The 25,420-nt window shown below is 49.2% G+C and overlaps 1 protein-coding gene across 3 annotated transcripts in view; it reads left to right on the plus strand.

The window, feature by feature from the left end:
- STK11 (serine/threonine kinase 11) overlaps positions 1-25,420 on the plus strand; it is a 73,779-nt gene that overhangs the window by 42,359 nt on the left and 6,000 nt on the right. The window contains exons 7-9 of one of the 3 annotated variants that reach the window (XM_073324259.2): positions 3,939-3,996; positions 14,504-14,697; positions 17,272-18,026. In XM_073324259.2, coding sequence (XP_073180360.1) covers positions 3,939-3,996; positions 14,504-14,697; positions 17,272-17,522 — 503 coding nt within the window. In that variant the 3' untranslated portion in view covers positions 17,523-18,026. Of the gene's footprint in view, positions 1-3,938; positions 3,997-14,503; positions 14,698-17,271; positions 18,027-19,852; positions 20,233-25,420 lie in introns of those variants that run through there. The other 2 variants (XM_073324258.2, XM_073324257.2) reach the window with 2 other exon arrangements.

A 25,420-nucleotide genomic window follows, 5' to 3' on the forward strand; every position in this document is an offset into this window, starting at 1 on the left:
TTACCTGACCGTATCCCTTTCTGACTGCATTAAAAAATAAGCCATCCAGTATCAGAATTCAGTGTCTCTGGTCCTCATGAACAATCTGCCTTCACCTCAATCGTATCTTTTTAATTTTTTTAAATAAAACAGCCTGGGCCGTTCAGCTGTGAAGTGACCATCTAATAATCGTACTGATCGGGTATTTAATTAGGTGTGGGACTTTTCTAACCGCTCTTCCAATTACTGCTTCTATACGATGAATAGGGAGGGAGAAAGTTGGGGCTTGGTCCTGCTTTGAGCAGGGGGTTGGACTAGACAACCTCCTGAGGTCCCTTCCAACCTCGATATGCTATGAAAGCTGCTGGGCTGTGCCATGCATGTCTGATTAGAGGAGAAAGGGGAAACACCCACCCGAAGAAGCACAAGTTTGGCAGAAGAGGCCCCTGATCAAGTCCCTGTCCAATATTGAGCTGATACCAGGTTTGACGGTAGCTAAGAAGTTGGAGTTGCCTTCGCGTCATGGGGGAGCCGTTCACTAGGGCCTCGTTGCTGCTTGGAGCAGCCATGATAAGATGAAACTGGTGACCTGGCGGCGTCCTGAGACACGGCTTCTGAGGGCACAGGAAGCCTGTGAATCTCTGGCACTGCCCCACAACAGCTTTGAAACGATCGTGGAAAGCGGCACAACTTAGATGCATGCCCCTGTCACACCCTTGTCGGCCCCAGGGTGTGGATTCATGGCTTAAGACAACAATCTATAACCCACCAACAACACCCCCAGCAGCTTTCCATCCCTGACTGGACTGGGATTAGTGGGCCACTTCACCTTGAATGGTCCCTTGAAATATCTGTTAACTACTTGTGCTAAACAATCTGTTCCACCTTGTATGTAGGTGTGACACTCTGAAGGCTTGTCTACACTGGCACTTTACAGCCCTGCAACTTTCTCACTCAGAGAAGTGACACGCACACACGCTGCAGGTTTCAGCCCTATGAAGTGCCACGGTAGACAGTGCCCCAGCACTGGGAGCCATTCCCCTCGCAGAGGTGGGTGGTTGTTTTTTTTGTTTGGTCTTTACACAGCCACATTAAAGCACTGCTGAGCCCAGTGCTTTAACGCTGCTAGTGAAGACATGCCCTAGTCTGCGCGTCTCCTAGTGCAGACGCGCTCTGCCAACAGAAGAGCGCTCTCCCATCGGCATAATTACTCCACCTCCCCACTGACACAGCGCTGTCCACACGGGCACTTAAGTCGGTGTAACTTGTGTTGCTCGGGCGTGGCTTTTTCACACCCCTGAGCAACTTAAGTTATACCGAAGTACACGCTAGCGTGTACAAGCCTTCAGTCAGTTTCCCAGACCTGAAGAAGAGCTCTGTGGAGCTCCAAAGCTCATTTGTCACCCATAGCAGTAGGTCCGATAATAAATATTACCTCGCCCTCCCTGTCTCTCTAATAACTTAAACGTGGCTAATATCCCAATGGAGAAGGGAGGGGTAGGCATTAGTAAGACTTTGGCTCTAATTTGACAGCCAAGTTAATTGTGTCTGAGCCTAGTCAGTTCTCTCGGCCTGGAGAGGAGAGCATGGGTGACGGTCACCACACTAGTGCCCCAAGTGTGTGAGCCAAACTCCTCCATGGTTTAGTGCCATTACACAAGGTATGAAACTAACTCAGTGAGGCTAAAAAGCCCATTGGACTGGTTCTGAATGGATTTTTCATCTTTGCCACTAAAACGTACTTTGCACGTACCACCGACGGAAGAAGTTGGTTAAATTTTCAGGAACTGTTCTGGAGAGGGGCAGAAATAATAGGCTAATGGAGCTTTGAAGGATCGCCAAATGGAACAAGGTGAGCCCTTCTCAAAACGCTCTTGAGATCGGGGCAGGGCGTTCAGCTCTTATGGGGGTGGATTCATCCTGTTGTTTGTGGCGGAAAATATCCGATCTTAGGCCAGGGATTCTCAGGGCAAATTATTTGGTGGCCTCAGAGTGTGGCCACCAACTCTTGCTGGTGGCTGCTCTCACACTTGTTTCTAAAATACTTAAATTACCTTTAAGGGGGGGAAAAAATGCACAAATACACATCCAAATCATTGTAATTTATTTATTGCTAGCTAGTAATTCTGTTGTGAAAAGTGATATTAACAAACATATAAGTATCACTTTTCACAGTAGACTTACTCAGCCCCAGCAAGTCTGGGGACCAATTAAGCCCTGGACAGGGGCTGCGGGTGATTTGGGCAGGGGGTGGGGGAGGTTGAATGGGGAGGCTGTTGGGAGCCAGAGCCTGAAGCCCCACAGTTTGGGGACAGAACCCAAACCAATGCAGCCAGAGCCTAGGGATGGAGCCCAAATCCCCGCAGCCAGAGCCTGCCTTCCATGCCACCGCTGGGTTAACACCCAAAGCCTGAGCCCCACCACCCCTGGGAAGCTGCCTGCTCCTCCAGCATGGTGCCCCAGGTGTCTCCAGAGCAGGGCAGGGCCCAGCTGGAAGCCCCAGCAGCCAACACCAAGGCTGTGCATCCAGGAGCACCAGGGAGCGGGAGGGGCCACTGCTTCTCTCTCTCCCTTCCCTCCTCTCCTCCCCCAGTCACAGCCCAGGAGGCTGTGGCTGCAAGAAAAGCCCGTGGTGGCCACACGTGACCACGGTGGCTGCATTTGAGAAACACCGTCTAACACCTACCCAGTAGAAACGGATCTGAGGTATCCATTCCAAGGTTGCATGCCCGGCTGTGGTGAGCTCCTGCCAGGGGAGCAATCTAAAGTAGCTGTGATTCATGGTTATATTTTCTGTGGGGGAGGGGAAGGGGAGGAGGTGGCACATAAGAGCACTTTTAATCCCTCCTCCCTGCCCTACTGCTGCAAGGTTCCTCTGTGTTAACCCTCTGCTCTTTGAACTGTTACCATTCATTTGAAAACAAAACTACTTGGAATTCCTCACTCCAGAAAAGCACAGTGCGACAGCAGCTGCATCCCCACCATATGGTGCCTGGAACCCTATTTATAGTTCCCTTGGCTTCTGTCCCTAGACTGTCATGTCCCTGTGTTGTAATCTGTGTGCAGCACCACGCATGTTGTTGGTGTTCAACAGGTTAGTAACTTGGTGGTGGTTTCCATGGGGAACGCCTATATCTTGCATGCAGCTGATGGAGGTGCGGGGCACTGGACTGGTTAATGCCTCATTGGCCAGTTTCTGGGGAGTGGTGTGAAACTTTTTATTTCTCTTCTTCTTGAACTGTGACTCTTTAAAAAGAGTTTGAAGGGTGGAGGTTGCAATAAATGAGTCTCTGGGGATGTGGGGCAGCCTGTGTCTGAGGGGGAATCTATCCCCCTCTCTGATGGATGGTCTGGGTGAGAGAGAATGTATTGGCCAGCTCCTTTCCCCATGCCCAGATCTCATATAACTGATCGCAGACTACAAGGTCCGGCGAGCAGGGAAAAGCATTGTTCAAGAGTCCTTAATTCAAGGGGCTTCAGGGAGATACCTGTCCCTAGAATGCAACCTCTGGCTTGCTGTGTAGTTGAGTATACACCACGCCAAAGCCTTTGGCTCCTCTATGGTAAGGTTTGACCAACGTTGATGATCTGTGGCATTAGAGACCCTAACCATTCACTGGCTGGGAATGGGGGAGAGAACTTGACCTCAGTCCTCACACTGCAAAGGAGGGGAGGATTATCCCCACTTTGAAGGTAGAGCACAGCCTTACTCACATCCGCACAGCTAGTCAGCAGTGGAGTTGGGGTTAAACGCTGCCTTTCCTGACCCTCGCTCCATCCCATGCTGCTGCCTCTCATTTTAAAGAGGAAGGTCTCACTGAACTCCCATGGCCAGGGGGACTGGAAACCATGGGTGCTGTTATGGGGGAATTGGGAGGGGTGGGGCTTTGTGCTTCCTTTCTCTAAATTGGCTGAGAGCACCTGTGAATCTCACCTCAATTTTTTTTCCTCCTTTTCAGGGATGCTTGAATATGACCCAGCGAAGAGATTTTCAATACAGCAGATAAGGCAGCACAAGTGAGTGTTCAGCTTCTTCCTATTAGTCATTCTCTTTCTGCTTCTTATGCTAATGTACCCGTGCTATCGCTGTGCACTTGTTTTTTCTTTTGACAGCAGACACATGGAAGTCACTAGGTATCCTTCCCCCAGCTCTGCTGGAGCTCTGGCAACTTGCATGTAAATCTAGTTGGCGTTCTTTTTTTCTTTAAGCATCGAGCTGGAGCATTTCAGTTAACTGGTAAATAATGAAGGTGTTTAAAATGTGTTTCTCGCATGAATAATGAGATTTACGGGCCAGATAGTAGCAGTGTGGGCAGGGGAGGGGGTGGGTCCTTGAAGCTGAGGATATTGAAGTAGGGATTTGGATTAATGTTTTCTGTCTCTTAATGTCCAAGAGATGGAACAACTGGATTTCAATGTAGTGGCAGAGTTGCTCCATATGGAATCCAGTGCTTGAGGAAGGGTTCCAGGACAGGGAATATTTTGTCTGTCTTTTTTAACCAATCATTCTCTTCCTTCCTCCCCCCGCATTTCCACCCCACATCCCTGCTATTACTTTTTTTAAAAAAACCAGCCTGTTATCGCTGAGGTTTAAGGATCGGTTTGAACATACTGTCTCTGAGCAGAGATTTCCTGGCTGGATGAAAGTACAAGAACAAACAGTGTTCTAAGGATGCTTCAGCAAGGAGGCAGTGTGAGCTTGTCTCCTGTTTGACTAGGAAGTGCTCCTGTAGGGGGACAGAGCGGCTGGCAAGAGTGCCCCTGCTCAGCAGAGCTCTTGCATATGAGCTTGCCCCAGAACGCTCTTGGGAACGCTGTAAAGACCAGGATCTGATCCTGCAAGGCACTAGGCATGCTCTGCTCCCATTGGCTGCGGTCAGAAGCATCTGTGTCCCCTTGTCTTTCCTATGGAAAAGCTGCAGCTGAGGTGCTGTCGTCTGATCCCCTAGTGACTGTCATGAGGGAGTGTGGGATAGGGGGCTTGCGGAGACCTTGGGTCAGAGCCAGAGAGGGCTCTGAACTTTGTTTTCTGTAGAGCTACCTCACCCTAACGCCTAGAAAGAGCAAAGCTCTGAAGAGCAGCTGCCTTTAAGAGACAGCTGCCTGGTCCATTAAATTAACAGGCAAGCTGGCAGTCCCCTTTCTGAGACACGTGCATGCTGGCTGTCTGACTGGGCCTGAGAGAGGAATGTGCACTTGCAGTAGAGGAGACCAGGGTTAGTCCTGTAGAGGGGACTGTTTTAGGGGCGACCTTTTGAACTGTGCATGAGCAGGAAGCGTCTGGCTTCATGGCACCATGATCCTTGGATCGGGGGCTCCTGCAAGTCCATGCAAGTTTATTTTTGCTGCACCCTAATATTGCTACTAGCTGCTCTTCCCCTCTCCACCATTGACTCCTTCAGTGTCAAATGCTTTTGCTGTTCCCTTCTCAGGACCCCTCCCATCGTGCCATCTTGCTAGTCCATCGCTGCTGGTGCTAGGCTCCTGCAGTCAAGCCAGTGCCTGGTCAATGAGTGCTGCATTGTAGCACGTCTTGGGCTGTCTGTGAAATGGGCTAATAGATGCTGAAAACCATTAATGCACCGCTTGCCATTGTCCCTGCTACTCAAAGGTGGGGCTGGGCCACTGGCTTCCATGTGTTGTCGGCTGCCAGGTATTTGAGCTACTTATCCAACGCTCTGTGCACTTGATTCCCTTGTGGCAAAGAGCTTTTGAGTCAGCCTCGCTAGGCTGCAAGCGAAGAGAGAGTTTCTCTAGAGACCCTGCAGGTAGTCAGAGCAAGCAGGAGAGACAAGAAAGTAGAGCAAGCTCTAGGCACAAAGGGCAGTGGCAAACCTCACATGCTCGAACGGCAGTCTTCCCACTAACTGGGCACAAGTGCTGCTCTTGAGGCTTTTAACCCTTCCAGTACCGAGAGGAAGGGTAATGAGTCTCTCTCTTCCTGCAAATACAGTAGCTGGTATTTCCAAGGATTAATCTCTTCTTAGTTTTCTGTTGGCTTAGCCAGTACCTCTTAACAGGCTCTCCCTCCCCCCCCATTAGTAAATGCCTCCCTGCTCCTGCTGTGACATCCCAATAATTACAATAGGCACTGCAAACTGACATCCTTGGGCCCAGGGCAGGTCTGTCGATCACCCTCATGCGAATGCTGGCATGGCAGCAAAGAATGTGCTTGGAGAAGAATTCATGCCTCCTGGCTTTGTTTTAATGAATTAAATGGAAGGACTTAGTCCCAACTTCTAAATAAGCCACAATCAGCTTAAATGCAATTGACCATAGCCAGTGGAGAGTTTTGGGTGTCTGTCCATATATTGATTGGCAGACAACTTTTCCGATGAAGTGAGCTGTAGCTCACGAAAGCTCATGCTCAAATAAATTGGTTTGTCTCTAAGGTGCCACAAGTACTCCTTTTCTTTTTGCGAATACAGACTAACACGGCTGTTACTCTGAAACTTTTCTTCAAGCGCATTCCTAAAATGATCAGCTTTAATTCCAGGGGCAGGGCTGGTCCTGTCTCTTCTGAGACCTTTAGAATAACACTTTGCCCTCTCCAACACCTTCCATCACAATCAGTAACAGCTTCATATTTACACCCTCTTTTCGCCCCCTTGCCCACAAAGTCTATATTTATCCCCATGTTACACGTGGGAAACTGAGGCATAGAGCAATTGAAGTGACTTCCTGAAAGCCCCACAGCTGAGCTGGGAATAGATTCCCAACTCAAGCCTGAGGTAGCTGGCATCTTTCCTTATCCCTGGTATGCTGTTTCTAGAATTTTGATCCTTTGGTTAAGATGCTGAATTGATGTCACTGGTGATTGCCCATGTGGACGGTAAAGGTCCTTGGGCACTCCGAGAAGATTGCAGGACTAGCCTCTGGCATCCAGGCCAGTGTTTTCTCCAGGTTGGAGTCAGGTGGGTATGAGCAAGAACAAGGCTCCCATCGGTATGTGAGAGAGAAGTGTTCCCTGAGTCATCCTTGTCCTCATTCTGTTCTGTGCTCTGTGGTGCAGGAAACTGCATGCTATTAAGGGAAATAGCAATCTGGTTGGAACAGTCTTGGGAGCTGGGAGACCTAGGATCTGTTCCCAGCTCGTTAGCAGATACGTTACTTTGGACAAGCCAATTCTCCTCTCTGGGACTGTTTTCCCCAGCTATAAAATGGCAGTTACCTGCCCCCTGGGTGCAGGCAGAGATGTGAGAACCAATGATAGATCGAATGACGCGCTGTGGAAGTGCCTAGTGTTCTGTTCACACTGCAGAGCTGATGGCAGAAAGGGCCTGGTAACATTTGGTGCAGACTTATTGTCCACCCTCCCAGCTGCTGCCATTCTCCACACTTTCTTCCCAAGACTATTGCTTCCCCCCTTAACATGCAACTTCCTCACACCACATGACCTGGAGTGGGTGAGTAGAGGCCTATGACGTCTGTGAATGGGAACAGAGCCTGCCGTAGACTCTCTGGTTTCTGCCAGACGCCTTCCTCACCTTCCCCTTGTTCCCCCAAACTAAATTAATTCTCTTGCATTAAATTTGTATTTACACAGTGTTTGGGTTTGTTTCAGCTGTACCAGCCCTTTCTGCACTCTGGCAGCTCTCTCAAAACTAGCCGCTCTCTGTTGCAGTCTCATGAACCATCAGCTGAACTGGAATGAATTAAAATTCTCCTAGCCCGCCAGCCAGGGTAAATTATTCAGTCTAAGCTGAGTATAGTCGACCCATGAGTAATAATGACAGAGCCTTGGAGCCTGCTGCCTCCAGGACGGTGCTGGTTGGGGAAAACCAGCCTAGTAGCACATCTTTATGAAATTTTTTTTAATCAGGCTTTGTTGTAAGCCACTCAGACAAGTGCTGGTGTGGACACATGGCCCAGTGCAGACATGCTGCCGAGAGCTAGGGAGGCAGAGCCCCTGGTTCCCTGTGGATCACTAACCCTCTCCTCTGTGCCCTGCGCTGTTACTGAAGGGCTTAATGCTCGTAAACTGTATTTGGTAACTTTAATTCAATGACCCTGCAGTAGCACTTAAAAAGAAAATCGAAAGTGATGAAGTGGCTGCAGAATCCTACCTCTGCCCCTCGTTTCCAAGGCAACCATCTTGCCTTCTTCCCCACAATGTCACGCTTGATTTGTTCAGCCATAGATATGATTGCAATGGTTCATAGCAAGCGAGAGGGAGCACTTGGCTCTTTATTGGCGGAAGTGGAAGCTGGCCTGGCCTAGTGCAGGGGCTCTGCTGGTGATCTCCCAGAGGCTAGTGGGCCACCTCTTCTCTGACTCACCAAAAAGCCCTCAGCAGCAGATGCAAAGGGTGTCTGTGGAAAGGCTTTCCTTGCTGCTCGGATGCATGGACTGAAAGCCTACAGAATCTGTGTTCATATTGCCACAGTAATCCCCTTCAAAGGCTCTGAGCATATTTGGTAATGCAGTAGGTAACGTGCCTATATTCCAGGTATCCTAAGGGGCTATCCAGCGCTCGCTGGGCCATGGGCTTGAGGTCTAATAGGCCTTTCTCATCTCTCCTGCCTGTGGCAGTGTGGGAGGATGCAAACCCCAAATTCTCCCCTGGATGCAAGGTACTGATGGGAAAGCACCTGCTCCTTCTCTTCTCCTGCTCAGCCCTCTGGGTCTTGCTTATTTCTCGGTGTTTGGCACAGAGGTTGGAATTTTTAATTCTTCTACCCACACTCTGCAAATGACTCTCTTAATGCGAGTGTGTTAAAGGCATTAACGCCTCCATCTGTGTTCTGAGCACCGTTCTTCCTCCGCGCTTTTCTTGTGTTGGAGTCTGAAGTATGACCTCCGGATCCAGTATCGGCTAGAGAAACAGCTCCCCTCTTCTTTTGTACTTATTTCCAGTTTTCACTGAACTGAGGCTGGAGAAACCAGGGTTTGCCCCCGACACCTTCTGGCTGTTAAGTAGGAGTAGCTAGTGCACCCCCACCAGAATACACATCTGATTCGCTTGCCATTCCCAGCAGAGAGCTATTGTATGACTTCCTTCTCCCTCAATCTCCTGCATAATGTCTTTGGGATGAAATCAGAATGCTGCTTGCTGGTAGCTCTGTGCAATGGTACTGACCTTCTCCTAACCCAGTTTCTGTTCATGGCCCATATGACTAGAGGGTGGAGAAATGCAAGTAACCTGCCCTTTTGATAAGGGTTGAATAGCCTGCAGCTAGGCATCTGGTTGTCAGTCTTCCCTATCGTAAAGAAGTAATTTTAAAATATTTTTGACCCAGAAGAAGTGAATTAGCCAGCAAGCACTTTTAGATCTCCAGCCGTGTCTAACAAGTCTGGGTGTGAGGGAAGATGAAATGTGACTTGAAAGGAGCAGGGAATCATGAGTCTGCTAAGAATTAAGGCTTGGGTTTAGAACTCAGCTTGCAAGCCAGGCATGCTCATTAAACACTAGTCTGCCTTCAGAACCTTATTTTTCATTCCAGCCTTGGTTTTCTGTCCTCAAGCCTTGCCCTCTTTAGCTCCCTGTAGATTACAGCAACCCTGCTGGACGTCATTCCGCATAACCGGCTTCTTTGTCACTAATGCTTCTCTCCCAGTGCATTTGTGCTTCATGTGTCCTCCCTCAGCCCACAAAATGGCCAGAAAGGGTTTCTTCCCCCTCCTGCTACACTTGGTTGCAAATTGTTGGAGGTGGGGAAGAGAAGCAACAGGTGAATCTGCCTCTCCCAGAGACTGTGCTTTCTGTGAGTGGTGCTTCTGAGACCTTCAAAAGCTTTTCTCCTGTCCACTCCCATAATGGGAAGCAAGAAGGGGCGGGTGTGACTGTCACTGAAGCATCAGCCTCTTAGCACTGAGTGAATTGATGATTTTGTGTCCTGGTGCAGTTCCCCTACAAAGCAGCAGTAAAATGGTTGGGATTAAGCAGTGAAATCCTGTTGTCTCGTCTCAAAAGCTTTCAAAACCAGTCTCTTGCTTCAGGATGTCAGCTGATCAATGCAGGGTCAGGCAGGGATTTTATCCCACCTAGATTAGCACAGAATGAGTGGTTGCCTCACGAGGAAGCCGTGGCCCGTAACTTCTCGAGCCAGGCTCAGACTCGATGGAGCAGTAGCCTGACCTGCAGTAGCAAACCCTTTGCCTGCTACCAATAGATATGCAAAAAATACAGAGTGACAGGCGGAACCTTGAGTCATGTCAGAGAATTTTCTCTGCCCCGTCTGAGACTTGACAGGAAATACTGTCTGCTACTTCGTGTCAAATTACTTGAGGGGCTCTTTCCAACGGGTCTTTGGTTTCCTTTTGTACTTCATTGAATCTCTCCTCACACTTTACATTCTGATTAGCATGGATACTTATGTAAATGGTTGAATTCCTTTCCCAGAGGATGCTATCAACATGACTACAGTACAGCAATTCAGGTTTCAGTTGTTAATAAAACCTATTTTTACTCTCCTGGAAAGTAGGACAGGAGGAAGGAAAGAGGCAGAGCTGAAATACAGGAAAACAAACATCACTAGCTGCTAGACATTTCTAGCCCTTCTTTCAGAATTCCTTGGTTATTGGCAACCGTGAGCATCTTTCCACTTTCTCACTTCTGCCCCCTATTCTCCATCCCCTCAAAGTACCTAGCATTTATCCCTTGGTTCCCTCCAGCCCCATGCCCACGACAAAAATCAGTGGTGGCTCTGCTAGATGACCCCCCGCATATCGGCCCAGAGCGAAGCTGTGTCTGCACAGTCACTTCCTTGCTGAGAGCCGTCTCCCACGGAAAGGAAATCCAACCGCCAAGTCAGTACGGGGTTGTGTGCGCCAGGTACGTCGAAGAAACCCCATACCCGGAGCTAGGCGTAACTACTGATTAAAATGCAATTGGGGTGGACCTGCCCGCTTCTGCTTTGGTGGCCCAGTGCCGCGAAAGTCTCGCTCTTCATTTTAGCGGTGTTATGTTTAGTGGGCCAAATGGTTGTAATTGACAAACCAAAGTGGTGTTCAAATCCCTCCTTTTCCACCAAGCCTGCCACTCTTGTTTCACCTAAGGTAGAAATACCTGTAGACCTATGTCAATACAAAATGGGAACACCTTAATCTTCCAATCATCCAGGGCAGTTTGTGTCTGTATTGTGTGGCCTCTTCCACTCGAATAGCAAGCTTTTAGGACAGGAATCCTATTCGTTGCGTAGCACCGAGCAAGTCGGTGATCAACAAAAATAAGTCTGCCTGTGACACTTTAGGGAACAGGAAAGAGCAAGTGCATTTAAGTATCTTCTATTATTGGTGGTGAGATTCTTTTCTGGGGGAGTGACAGGCTGATCTTAAACCTAAGAGCTCCAGGCAGATAATGGGCAATATATCGAGGGAGTGTTTGCATTCCAGCTTCCCATATAACTCTGGAAATCTGGAAACAATCTTCCTACTGTGCAAGAGGTCTGAAAGCTCACAAGAAGAGTGGGTTTCCCAGGCCCTTGTGAGATCTTGGAGCCTTTACTTCCCATACATGAGCATCTCTTCCACATTCCTCTCTAGTTTAGTCAGAATGTAGAATTCCGTATTGACAAATCCTGGGCTTCTCCCGTCCACGATCACCAAGAATTCTCCTTCAGCCTCTTTGGCAGCATTGGGTACTCCTGTCTCATCTTTCCCAAAAGGCAGCTGCAGCATAGATTGCTTTTCCAAGCTGCCAGTGCTGGTCTCCAATCCCCCTGAGGATGCTGTTGTTTCAGAACTATATGGAGCTGGCAAACGAAGCGCTGCTTGGAGGTCATGGAGCTGGTACTTCCTGCAATGGAGCGCTGCTCCCTTCATTGCCCATCCGTGAAACCCCACATCTGCCATTTCTCCTCTGAGAACCATCTTCAAACTCTTGGCAGGAAAAGCTGCCACTGTGAATTACTTAAAATGCTGAACCAGTGCACCAGACCCTTCAAAGAGGCAATTTCTACTGTCTCCAATATAACTGCTTGTCCGCCTTGTCCACCCACCCAAAAAAAAGGGGGTAGGAAATGATTCTACCATTGGCTAAGAAGTCGTGGCACATACATATCAAATGTCATCTTCTCAGTTTAAAATGACAGCACATTCTTAGGTGCAAAAAGATCAAACACCTTTTTCATGAGTGGGGGAGAATCTTTCTAGACAGATCATATTAAAACTTGAATCTATTTCCCCTTCAGGCTGCTTCATAGCTTTATTTTCAGCCATGCTTGCAAAGCTGGGTTTTGAACAAGGTTTGCTCCTCCTTTGAATATTGATTGGTCCGTCCCAGTAGAATGAGACACGTGTGTGAAAATGTAATTAACTGCTTGTTTTCACTGGACAAGGTTTACTAACACCATATTTTTAGGCTTACTGTCTAACCAGCTTAAGTCTCTAACACAATCATGATTGCATTTGTGTTGTGGAGGAGACCTGTGTCCCAACTTAATTCCAGGTCAGGGCCGGGGGCGGGGGGGCGGCGATTTAAAACAAACCAGGATGGCATACGTTCCCAAGAGTCCATTCTGGATTTCTCCCATCCCCTTTGGTAAACCGTTCAAATCTGTCTCAGGTTGGTAGTAGCCAAAACCTGTTTCTAATGTTTACATATGTGACCCAGTATCTAAGCATTCATGTTGCACCTGGTATTACTTGGAGCAGCAGTCTCAGCAAAAAGGCCAGAGCACCAAATGGGTGATGGAGGCAGAACTCATGGACCCTCCAGGTCAGGTCTGAGGCACATTGGTGGAAAATGGGGTGTAGCATAGGGGGGAGGGAGGCTAGTGCTGTGCTTTCTACACCTGTTCCGTGGGTAGAGAACATAGTCTCTGACTTCAAGCAGCACCTTTCAGGAGCCCTAAAATGAATCTAATAGGCTGGAGGAGAAATCCTAGAGCCTCGTTAGACCAGATCCGCTTACAATGACAAATTACGGTGTCCTTTCCCAGCAAGTGCGGGGCACCTCCCTGGTATTCCCAGGCAGCCCCGATAAACAGCACCGTTGTCTTTACCAAGCTAGTGCTGGGAAGGATTGGCTTTCGTGGATTCATTACTTTTCAACCGATGGCACAAAAGCAGGGGGTTAATATTTAATGCTGGGATAGCAGCCCATCCGGGGACCCAGCTGCTCTACACCAGACACTCCTTAAGTGAGAATGCTTTGAACGCCCCTGTCACTTCCTGTGTGTGGGATAACCCTCCTGGGCAGAGCCCACAGAACTGCCTGTTGAAATTGGAGGACGTGCTGCTCTGCATGCCAGATTTGAAGCTGCCCAGCAGCGTGATTCACATAGGATGTGGGAAGAAGCAATTGGATGACCAAAACCTGACCACCTGAATGCTTAATCCATAGGCATTGATCCTTCAGGCTGGTGGAGTCGTCAGGGTGCGTGACTGGGGGCTCGGGCACTTGTTACAGACAGCTGAATGTGTGAAGGCTGGGTAAGGCATGTCAGAGAAAGCTGCATGCTGAAGACTCCATGAATTGTTACAGGCAAATGGTATTTGGAATGTAGCTGAGAACCCAAGTGCGCTGGATTCCTCTGGACTGTAGATTAGGTGTACAGGGACTCCAATGGTACTTCTAGGAAATGTTTTTTTAACTCCACTGCACAGCCCTGAGAGCTGTACAGGAGCACATCTATTATAGGGCAGTGAAAAGTGGAAAAGGCCACCCATCTGGCTCCTGAGATATTGATGTAATGCAAGACTGTTAGACTCTTGATCTGATTAATAATGGCATTTGGCGCTGAGATTCCTCTCTGGGCAGATGGCAAGTTAGAACAGCGCTATGGGTGATGGATTAAATGGTGGTAGAATTCCAACGAGACGGGTGAGGTGGAAGGGTAAAATATTGAGTGACTGTGCCATGATCCCACTGTATATCCCCATGAAGGGGGAGATTGGGGTCAAGATCCATAGCTCTTAAACTCATAGGCTGCAAGTTCCCTTTTCTTCCTGTTATGCTATTTTATGACTCTCTAAAGCTGGGAGAAAGTGCTTGATTCTCATCACTACAGACAAAAATCTCCTGTCTGCAGATCAGGTACAGCTCAGAGAGCACCAGTAAGTGTTGGCTTCCCTCACACTGCTCACTGCCAACCCTGCTCTTGAGGAACCCCCTGTATATATGCAGTGGCAGTAATTCATTCTCCATGTTCGTTCAGGCCAGGTTGGAATCGGTGAGCTATTCTTGTCCCCTGAGCCATCCTATTGTGGGTATTTGTCATGGTCCTGTATATCTAGCAGTGTATAGCCATTGCTGCCATAATGCTAGAGATGGTTTTGTAGATCCATCAGAGGTTCTCCTTAGCTCAGTGGCAGCCCTCAGGAGTGGCGCGCTCACCTGGTACTTTCTTTTCTGCTGCAGAGACAAGAGGCCCCAGGATTCACCTTTTTTGCCACTGGTCTCTCCAGACTATGCCCTGTGGTGAAGCCTACAAGGGCAAAAACCAGTGCAAGATGTTTTCCATTAATTTTAAAAAAAACCCAGCATCGCTCTGCTAGGATTGGTAGGGGGCATCTCAGACTCTGAGGGCTTCCTGTTGAAAGGGAGGCCATGCTGAAAACCTGTCCCTTGGACTCTTTGCAGCTGGTTTCGTAAGAAACACACTCAGGCAGAGGTTCTGGTCCCCATACCTCCCAGCCCAGAGACAAAGGACAGGTGGAGGAGTATGACGGTGGTGCCTTATCTGGAAGATCTCCATGGCTACAATGAGGAAGAGGATGATGACTTGTATGACATTGAAGATGATATCATCTACACTCAGGACTTCACAGTACCAGGTAAGCAAGAAGAAGGTGACGGGACTGGGGAGGGGGAGGTAACGTTTCAGGCCAATTTTAAAACCTTCTGGAGAAAACATGGTTTGAATGGCCAAATGCTTTCAATAGCTGAGAAGCCGCCTAATTATTAAATGATGCACGATCTTTGAGCCAGCTATGGTGCTCCAGATGCATCGGTCCTTTATTTCTTAAATAGGAAACCCTTTCCTGTGTGCTACTCATGTGCCAATTTCCTTCATTGCATCCAGTAATAGCCTCTACCTGATGGATTTTACTGTTCCACGTGCTTCATTCCACAGCCAGTTTTACAAGACCATCTCAAAGTTATTCTGAAGCCCGGTATGATGACTCCGTATTCATAGCAGATAGCATATTTGTGGAGGAAGGGGAAGTTCAGAGAGTTATGCTTAACTTTCAGTTTTGTTGAGGCTTATATTCCCCTGTCCCAGTCTCTGAAACTGTCTATAGTTACAGAATTGCCTTACAGGAAAAAATCCCAAATTCTAAAAATCAGTAAACAGCTTGAGGTCTTCAGAGCCAGATAGAATTTAACCATGCAACTCCCGTTGATCAGTGGGAATTGTGTAGCTGAATACCCTAGTTGGCTTTGGAAATTTCAATGTCTGGATGCATGTAAATCCTGGAACTTGGCTGGAGAAAAAGAAATGAAGGGTATGTGGAGAGCTGGCGGGCCAAGGCGCCGGGAGGGCACAGTACAAAGACTTGGCTTGATCACTTTCATTCTTAACACCAGCAGCCATCAAATTAGTTGCTCAGTCTTCTCGCTCCTACTTTACCTGCTTAATAGATTACAAACTACGTACCATAAACATGTCAGTTGCTCCCTTGTCTTCATTCTGCTTCATCCGGGTATGGGTGGTCTGATGGTCACTTTGCAAGGAGATGCTACGGTTAATGCCTGTACAGGAGATGACTTCCTCTACGACGAGGTGATCCTAAGTGTCTGAGGATAGGTCATCTCTGCTCTTGGGAAGACTTCCAGCTCCTGCGGTCTAGGATTGCCAGACTGAGCCAAATTCACATGGACTTCAGTTGGGTCCGAGGTGACCTGTGCCTGCCAATAGTGGGGGGACAGAGTGAGGGCAGCCGGCTTCAGCAGTGTTACTGAGCATGCTCAGTACAAGTCAACCAGCGAACCGGCGTGGGGGGGGGGCACCCATAACCTCACATGCTCCCCCTCCCACGTCGCCTCTGAGTAGGGTATGAATAAAGGTGAGATCGGTGTCCTCAATGCAGAAGCTAGGCCTTAGGACAATCTGTGCCTTTGCTCCCTAATTAGACTGTGGGTGCTTCCTGACTGCATGTGATCTGGGAACTCATCCCTGAGCACCATGAAGGTAACCTGGGCAGTTTTTAGCTTTGAGTGGCCTATACATTTAAAGGCGTGGAGTAATAACCCAGCCTTGGGCTGACCTCTCAGGCAGCTACCTACACAGGTAGGTGGGATTTTCCTTTGTTTGCTGCTGCTTTGGCAAGTGATCAAAGTGAGCTAAGCCAGCAGAATCTTAGCTCCTTGTAAAATCCACCCCAGGGTAGTGTCCATGCAAATATCCAGCCAAGTGGACATGTACTTCGGCAGGGTGGAGCCTGGCTTTCCAAGACTAAGGGAGTTCCATCAGAGTGAAATTTTCCAAGTGGTGGTTCCCCTGTGACAATCGGCCATTCCTAATAACTAGGATTTCTAATAAGGATTTGTGTATCAATACCAGCTGGGCAAACTGCAGAGCTCTCAACACCTTGGGAAGTTCTGATTAGTCTGAAGGCTGCATTCTCTCCCTCTGTCCTCACTCTCCACCAGTACCATTGACCAATGTTTATGGTCTAGGAAGGTGACCATTCACTAAGCCAGGGCTTCTTCAGGGAGGCTCCTTCTGTTCCATGTAAAAACTCGTTAGGCTCCTGAAACTGCCCCATCTCTAGAGCCTTTCTAACAGCAGGCGCGGTGGGGAGGAGAGAAGAGAATTTGCCAGAATATTTTCTGTACTGTCCAGGACCTGGGCCAGGGACTCGGTTGGTGCCTTCTCAGTTCCTCTGAGGGGCCTTATGAGGCTGCAGTCAGTGCTTTCAAACCTAGGAGTCTAAAGCTGGCTATAGCCAGCCTATAGCCATATTTAGACACCTGCTTGAGGGACCTGATTTTTTTGAGACACACCCAGCAGCTCTAACAGGAGCCTGACTCGAGGCAGCTACGTTTGAAATTCTTGTCCAGTATTTCTTTCCCCCGTAACTCCTGTCTGTGTCTGACGGGGCTACATGCTCCCGTGGCAGCCCTTGGAGGACTAGAACAGTGAATGGTGGGAGTCAGAGCCCCCACTTTTCCCCTCTTCCCACCCAGCTCTCTTCCTCCTCAACAGAGAAGTTGAATCATGTGAATTTATTCCCTAAATTAGCGCTGCTTCTCCCTGATGGATCTGTTGTACTTAGCACCTCTGACAGCCCAGCGAAGGGCCCACAGTGCCAAGCTCCTTGTGTCGTCATTGCCCAGGGTCTAGTGTAGAGAATAAGCATCTCTTTTTCTAACCACGTTCTGTTGCTTTCCTGTGCATTCCCCAGGTTCAGAGGAGGAAGCTGAGGCAGGGCTTAGAGAGAACAGAGCAGAGCACAAAGGGGATCTTGCCGAGCCAGTTGGAGAGGAAGCTGAGCTGCCAGTGGACGGGAACGTTGAAGAGGCGTTCGAAGTTTACCCTAGTTTGTTACGGCTACCAGAGAGAACAGATAGTTGCGTTTTCTGCTTGAACTATAGTGTTGGCTTAGAATCTCCTCCGGACTTCTCTGCACCCCAGCAGGATCTTTCCCACCTGTAACAGGGCACCATTACTTTAAAAAAAGCCATATATCTGTTCCATGAGGGAGTCTGCTCCTTTTGTTAAACAAAGATTAGCCCTATGGTCCCAGAGTACAGGTGACCTGAGAGAGAACCAGCATTGAAGTCCCAATGGCACTTCCTGTGACTGATGCATACTCTAACCAGCCAGACTTGCTCCCTCTTAGTTCTGTCGATAGGTTGCTACAGTGAAACACTACAGTTGTCTATTTTGAGTCTTATTTTTAATACAGAAGCTTTTTTTTTTTAAACAAAGGTTATCGGGAGTTGAGTACTTAAAGGTTTGCTTAATCCAGGTATCTATTGCCACCAAGGGAGATCAAGCCCCTTGCTGACTGGCAGCTCCATCTTGTGCTGCTTTGATTGCTTTCTGTACGGCCCCCATGCCGCCTGGACCCCCTGGCCAACTAATCCTTACTGCCTAACCCTGAAGTGTTTCTGGGTTCCCCTCCCTGTTGTCACCCCAGCTGAGATACTTAAGAATTTCTTGTTTGTTCTGTGCTGTTACATTCCTTTACAGTTCAGTGCTAGAAACGGTGCAGCTCTGTGTACGGGTGCGGCTGTAGAGAGCGATCACACGTGAACATGTTCACAGGGATGGCCCTTACGCTGGTTCCGGTCACACACAAGCCTGCAGAACCTCCGAGCTGTAGCACTCCAGCCTGGTGTTGCAGAGTTCCTTTCAAGTCCAGAGGCAATAGAGGTCCTGGTCCTGTGGTTCCTTCTGTGGCGCACAGCAGGGCGTATAAGATTGTCTCTGTTCAGGGCAAGTAAAGCCAAGCACTAGGCATAGGCTCTGCGCTGAGAAGTGATGAGCCTCAAGCCCCCGTGCCTAGAATGTGTCTGAGGAGACACGGTCTTAAGTGCAGCCACCCTGCTAATGTGCCCCTGAGCTCTGCCTGTCCTCCTTGGCTTCCCGCCTGCTGTTAGATAGGAGTTCCTTCGGGTACAGCCGCACTGGCACTGGAGGTGTAATTTCCAGCTCAAGCAGACAGGCGCGTGCTAGCTTTGCTCAAGCTAACAATAGAAGTGTAGCCTGTGGCATGAGCAGCGTGATGGGTTAGCCGCCCAGAGGACAAGCCCTCCCAGGCCCCTAGGTACTTGTGCAAGTACCCCAGCCTCCACTTGTGCCACTGCGGCTGTACTTCTGTTTTTAGCATGCTAGGTCAATCGAATCTAGGGCGCAGACATCAAGCCGGAGGTGTGCTTTCCATCTCCGGTGGAAGCCTGGCTGTACGCTTAGTGGCGGTGCGGCAGGGACTCGGGACTGCCAGGTCTGTGGTCCCCGTGCTCCGTGCTCTTTACCTTGCCTGGGCAGCACCCTGCCCTGGGCAGGGCTGAGCCTCCAGCAGCACTATCCTAACGGCAGCATTCATCCACTCATCTCAGCGGATGTTATGCCCTCGGCAGGCAGGTGCTTTGTAACAAGGGAAGATTGTAGCTGGAGCAGCCATCTCTACCATTATGTGCTTCTGATGCAAACAGCATTTAAACCCAAATAAGAGCTGTCACTCAGCAAGCTGACATGCAGATTACTGAAAGATGTTTGGAGTTCTCTTGCATGCTCTGTACATCTTCAAAGGGATAGAGCACTCTGGTTAATAGCAGCTGCACAGAGCAGCACTCATTACAATTACGTGAGTGTGGTAACACATCTTTTGTTGTATTAAGACTTGGCTGTTGATGTTCCTAGAACCCCAGTTTCCTAAAGAACAGTTGTACAGTGGTGATGAGATAGCTGGCGCAGGCCAGTGCTGAGAGAGTGACTGCCCGAAACGCCCCATCACTGTTTAGCCCTGACTGCTCATCTATTGTAGAGATGCCTTTGCTGAAATAAAGGGCACAGTTCCTTCCTGATTAATATGGTACAGCTCCTTCTTAAGTCAAACAAATGAGCTATGGCTTGGCTCATCCTGTGTGTGTGACCTACAAAGGTTATAAAGCAAAGTACATACAGACTGCCTCCATGAGCCTGCCAGAAGCTGGTTTGATCCAAGTTTGGGTACATGACTAAAGAGACCTGCTGCCCACTTTATTCCGTGGCTTCTGATCAGCCCCGCCGAGGGATGGTCATTCCACAGGGCTCCCTAAGACCCTTCAAATAGGGATAGCTATTAAGGCAATTATAATGGTACCAGTGAACTGGGATACGGTGAAACTGCATATACAGGAAAGCCGCTTTCAAGGGTTGGATATTTGGTGTACGTTTTTAACAGTGAATAATTAACCATTGGAACAATTCACCAGGGTCTCCATCACTGAGAATTTTTAAATCAAGATTGGGTGTTTTTTCTAAATGATCTGCCCTAGGACTTATATGGGGAAGTTCTGTGGCCTTTGTCAGACACAGGAGGTCAAACTAGATGATCACATTGGTCCCTTCCAGCCGTGGCATCTGTCAACTTGTAACATGCAGATTGCAGTTCCGGTGAGTGAAACCTTCCCTGGGAATGGACGTTTGGGGAGCAGGAGGGAGAGGACATGGGCGTCAGTGCAAGCTGGGCTCTGCTCTGTATGTGTGTGTGTTTCCGAAATCAAGGGACAGCTTGCAAAGAGAACAAATTATCTTCCCTTCCCAGCCTCGTGAACTTGCTCTGCTTTGCCAGCCTTCGCTTTCTAATGGAGTGAAATTCCATTAAAATAGAACACTTGCAAATGGCTCTGATCAATTGAGCTGTGGTTCCATCGGGCAGCAGAGAGCGAGCGAACAAGTGACTCATAGGCGGGGGTGGGAGTTCTGTTGGGGGAGGAGGGAAGGAGCCTCATTAAACCTTACATTGATCAGAGGAAGAAGGGGATTTTTAGAATGTGCTTTATTTTTAAAGGGTTCTTTAAAGATTTATGCTGGTCTGCAAAGAGCCTTAAACATGGTGTCCCTCACTCAATATCTGTTAAATGTCTCCTCGGAGGAAATTGTTGGAGAGAGCACATTCTGGTGTCTGGCACGTCACAAACCATCGCTTCCAGAGGTGTTCACCTTTTTCAACTCCAAGGGTGACATTAAGTGAGGTTAGGGATCCTGCTTGCTGGCTTTGTCTCAAAACTTCAGGTTAAAAGGGATGCACCCTGTCTCGTCCATCCCCCATTGTTAACCCTCTTCAGCCTGAACCGCAATCCGCAGGTTCATGCAGACACAAATGGCTGCTGTATTTGTTTGTTTTTGTTTTCACTCCCTGACATCCAGGAAGGGATTGGAAAACGAAGCCTAGACGAGAGTCTAAAAATAAGTGTCAAGTGTTTGCAAAAGTGTATTTCTATCCTTTGTGTTTGTGCGTGCAGTCGGTTCAAAAGCACTTTGCGAAAGAGGCGTTTTCATTTGAACCTGCTCTGTGTCTGTGAGCTGGACCGCATGATTGGCAAGCCTGAGTGGTGGCAAGGACAAACACGCACGCTCTCAGTGGCTGTTGTCCCTCTTTTTTTGTACCGCCGCTTTGCTGATAATGGGAAGGCAGAATAATGCTTGTTCTAACGGCCGCAACACAGTGGGTCACAGGCTTCCGTGTGGGCGGAAAGATGCCGAACTCCATCAAGTGTTAAATTTTTAGTTTCATTGAGAGCTGCTGACGCTCAGCGATTGAGAAAGGAGATAAAATTAGCTTTGTGAGATGTTCGTGTCTCCTGCCCCCTCCTTCCCCCCCAAAATCCAGAGAAGCTTTCTGGAATTCTCCTTTTGGGGGGGCAGGGAGCCGTTGCACAAAAGACAGATGAATGAGTCGGATTTTTTTTCCCCCAGTTGGAAGCGTTAATTGATTTGGCTCGTGTTCAGATGAGCAGGGAAGAGGGGAGCTTTAAATGCTCAGCTCCGATTTGAGCGGGGTTATTTGAGGTGCTGCAGCCACGTAATTGGGGTTTGGCGAGAAGTGAGATAAACCCCTGAATCCTCTCCGTGGGGAGGTGTGGCTGTGGGGTGCTGTCTGGCGCAGTGGGCTAAGCCTATTGATTTTGGGGGGGTCCCACCAGGACAGCTTTATACAGGGGCCTCCTCTGCCAGAGGATGGTGCCCAGCACTTTGTTATGCATCAGGCTGGGGCTTCCAGAATCACATGCTGCTTTGGACCGTGGCCTAGGACAGCTGGGTTTCATGGTCTGCCCTGTGTGCTCTTATGCAAGGCGCTTAAACCAATGTGATCCAAAATTCTCCTCTCGGGTTGGGTGGTCACCCTGAACCTCTTGGGGCTTGATTGTCGCAGGGTGCTGAGCTGATAGCTGGAGTCCCCGCGCTGGGCCCCCATGACTGTCAAGTTGGGCACCCAAAACTAGTGAATTACCCCTAAAAATGTCAACCTGGGCCTGAAAGACGGATCCCACAGCCAGCCCAGAATCTGAATGCAAAACAAAACTAACTGCCATGTTCTCCAGCAGGTTAGACGGGGCATTGGGACAATGGCCTTGGATGTGAAACTGGTGCGGGAAGGACCCCTTCAGACAGGCAATGGGCAAATGTTTGTCCTGAAATCATCCCGAGGTTAGGAAATCCACCCCCCATTCCCCCCGGCACTAATCTTCAGTCTTAAATGGGTCTCAATCTTTCATAGCAGGACATCCGCCCCTCCTCCCCCAATCATCATGTAGCTGAGATCTAGCCAGGAGCCTCCACCCCATTCAACTATATGAGGAAAAGGGAGAGTGGTTGTGACCTCCTGACTGGCCCTGCTCTAGAGTATTTGTCTTGCTAAAAAAAAAATCAAGCGAATGAACTGCAGCAGGAGGAAGAGCGAAAACTATTTTGCTCTGAATGGTGTTACCCACTCTGTGCTCCCTCTGCAGAGAAAACAAAGGGACTAGTCCACACCCCTGGAGGGCATGCTAGTGTGACTGCAGGACCGGGGCCCTCCCTGCTTTACATCCCTTCTAGAGCCATGGGCCATGGTTTCCACATCACACTCTCTGGCAACTGCTATTTTGGCTCTGAGAGCAAGGAGCTAAACCTGCTTCTGACAGCCGTAGATTTGTAAGGCCATGATGCTATTCTCGTCTGGTCTCCGGCGAACAGAGCCCAGGGACCCTTCACTCAGTCATTCCTGCCTCAGCCCAATATCCCAGGGTTGAGCTCAAAGTGTGTCTCTTAAATCAAGATTGGATGTTTCTTTCTAAGGTTTCAAGGGATGGCGAATCTGCCATGTTTCCCAGATCAGATATTCTGGGGATAATACCCCCACTGTTAACATGCACTTAATTTCTAGCCTGAATTTAGCTAGCTTCTGCTTCCAGCTCTTGGATCATGGCATGCTTTTGTATGCTATCACATTCCCTCTCCTGTGTCAGAGCCTCTGCGTGGGTTCTGCCATCCCTTGCCATGTGGGCACCCCCTGCCCCAATGCTGTGCCAGTGAAAGGCAAATGCCGGGGTTGGGGGAAGGCAGGCTGGATGCGTTCCCTTACGTGGCAGGGAACGCATTGTGTTGTGTGTGTTAGAGCACAGCATCCCCTCCCCTCCTTCATGGCTTATTGCTACCAATGAATTCTCTGAGATCATAGAAGATTAGGGTTGGAAGAGACCTCAGGAGGTCATCTAGTCCAACCCCCTGCTCAAAGCAGAACCAACCCCAACTAAATCATCCCAGCCATTGCTTTGTCAAGCTGGGCCTTAAAAACCTCTAAGGATGGAGATTCCACCGCCTCCCCAGGGAACCCATTCCAGTGCTTCACCATCCTCCTAGTGAAATAGTTTTTCCTAATATCCAACCTAGACCTCCTGCACTGCAACCTGAGACCACGGCTCCTTGTTCTGTCATCTAGTACCACTGGGAACAGCCTAGATCTATCCTCTTTGGAACCCCCTTTCAGGTAGTTGAAGGCTGCTATCAAATCCCCCCTCACTCTTCTCTTCTGCAGACTAAACAAACCCAGTTCCCTCAACCTCTCCTCATAAGTCATGTGCCTCAGCCCCCTGATCATTTTTGTTGCCCTTCGCTGGACTCTCTCCAATTTGTCCACATCCTTCCTGGAGTGGAGGGCCCAAAACTGGATGCAATACTCCAGATGTGGCTTCACCAGTATATGTGGCCTCGCCAAATAGAGGGGGGAAATCACTTCCCTCAATCTGCTGTCAGTGCTCCTACTAATGCAGCCCGATATGCCGTTAGCCTTCTTGGCAACAAGGGCACACTGCTGACTCATATCCAGCTTCTCATCCACTGTAATCCCCAGGCCCTTTTCTGCAGAACTTTCGCTTAGTCAGTCGGTTCCCAGCCTGTAGCAGTGCATGGGATTCTTCCATTCTAAGTGCAGGATTCTGCACTTGTCCTTGTTGAACTTCAGATTTCTTTTAGCCCGAACCTCCAATCCTCCAGTCTAGGTCACTCTGGACCCTATCCCTACCCTCCCGCATATCTACCTCCCCACCACCAGCTAAGTATTATCTGCAAACTTGCTGAGGGTGCAATCCACCCCATCCTCCAGATCTTAAATGAAGATGTTGAAAAAAACCAGCCCCAGGACCGACCCGTGGGGCACTCCGCTTGATACCAGTGCCAACTAGACATGGAGCCATTGATCACTACCCCTTGAGCCCGACAATCTAGCCAACTTTCTATCCACCTTATAGTCCATTCATCCAGCCCATACTTCTTTAACTTGCTGGCAAGAATACTGTGGGAGACCATATCAAAAGCTTTGCTAAAGTCACGCTATATCACGTCCACCACTTTCCCCATATCCACAGAGCCAGTTATCGCCACAGAAGGCAATCAGGTTGGGCAGTCGTGACTTGCCCTTGGTGAATCCATGTTGACTGTTCCTGATCACTTTTCTCTCTTCCGAGTGCTTCAAAATGGATTCCTTGAGGACCTGCTCCATGATTTTTCCCGGGACTGTGGTGGGACTGACCAGTCTCTAGTTCCCCGGATTCTCCTTCCGTTTTCTAAAGATGGGCCCTATATTTGCCTTTTTCCAATCGCCACGAGTTTTCAAAGATAATGGCCAATGGCTCTACAATCACATCAGCCAACTCCCTCAGCACCCTCGGATGCATTAGATCCAGCCCCATGGACTTGTGCATTTCCAGCTTTTCTAAATGACTTTTTTTCCAACTGCCACTAGGATTTGAAATGCCTAGCACTGGGATGCATGTTAAAGCCCGTGCAGTAATGGGGGGCAGGCAGGGGAGATCAGAGTGAGGCCGAGGGTGGGGGGCGGTTTGCGGACCTGATGGGGGTAGAGACAATCTGCTGCGGAGACCTATGAGGTAATATGCTGCCCCGTGGGAAATCTGGGGTTGGCAGAGGCTGGAAACATGACCAGGTGTGGCAGGATACACTGTGCTGCCCTCTCTGGGGCTTTGACGCTTTGCTGGTGGGAGCCATGGTCTCAGCGTAGTAAAATCCCCGAGCTGTCCAGCCTGTCCCAATGAGGGGACATGAAGCCTCGGAGGGAGCTATAGCCAGGTGAGGACAGGGCCACCCCTTCTGGAAGGGGTGTGCGTGCAGTGACTGGGGTTTGTGGTGCATCGTCCCCTGTTGGAGACAGTCGAAGCCATTCCAGATGAACCCGGTGGCCCTTGAAACTCTCCCCACCCACCCCCATCCCCACCTAAGGAAACGACATCCACCACCACCACCATGTATCACTCTCCTCCCTACCGGGGGGCTCAGCAGAGATGGGGTGATGGTTGGCACACGCACAGTGATGACGTGACATGGCCTTGGTGGGGAAAGGATCTGCGCATCCTTTTAAAGAAAATTATACATAATTGCCTCACAGCCTTTGCTTCCACTCAAGCCTCTGAGTCATAACTGAAGGGCCCTGGAGCGTGACGTTTCTGCAAGATGGAAATTACCTTGGATGGGTCTAGTGGCGAGGCAGGGAGGGGGAGAGATAAGCAATGTGACAACTCCTCTCCTCGTGAGCCCTACATCTGATGGGGGTAGCTTGAGCAGCA

This window comes from Lepidochelys kempii, chromosome 25 (assembly GCF_965140285.1).
Source record: "Lepidochelys kempii isolate rLepKem1 chromosome 25, rLepKem1.hap1, whole genome shotgun sequence".
NCBI classification, from domain to species: Eukaryota; Metazoa; Chordata; order Testudines; family Cheloniidae; genus Lepidochelys; species Lepidochelys kempii.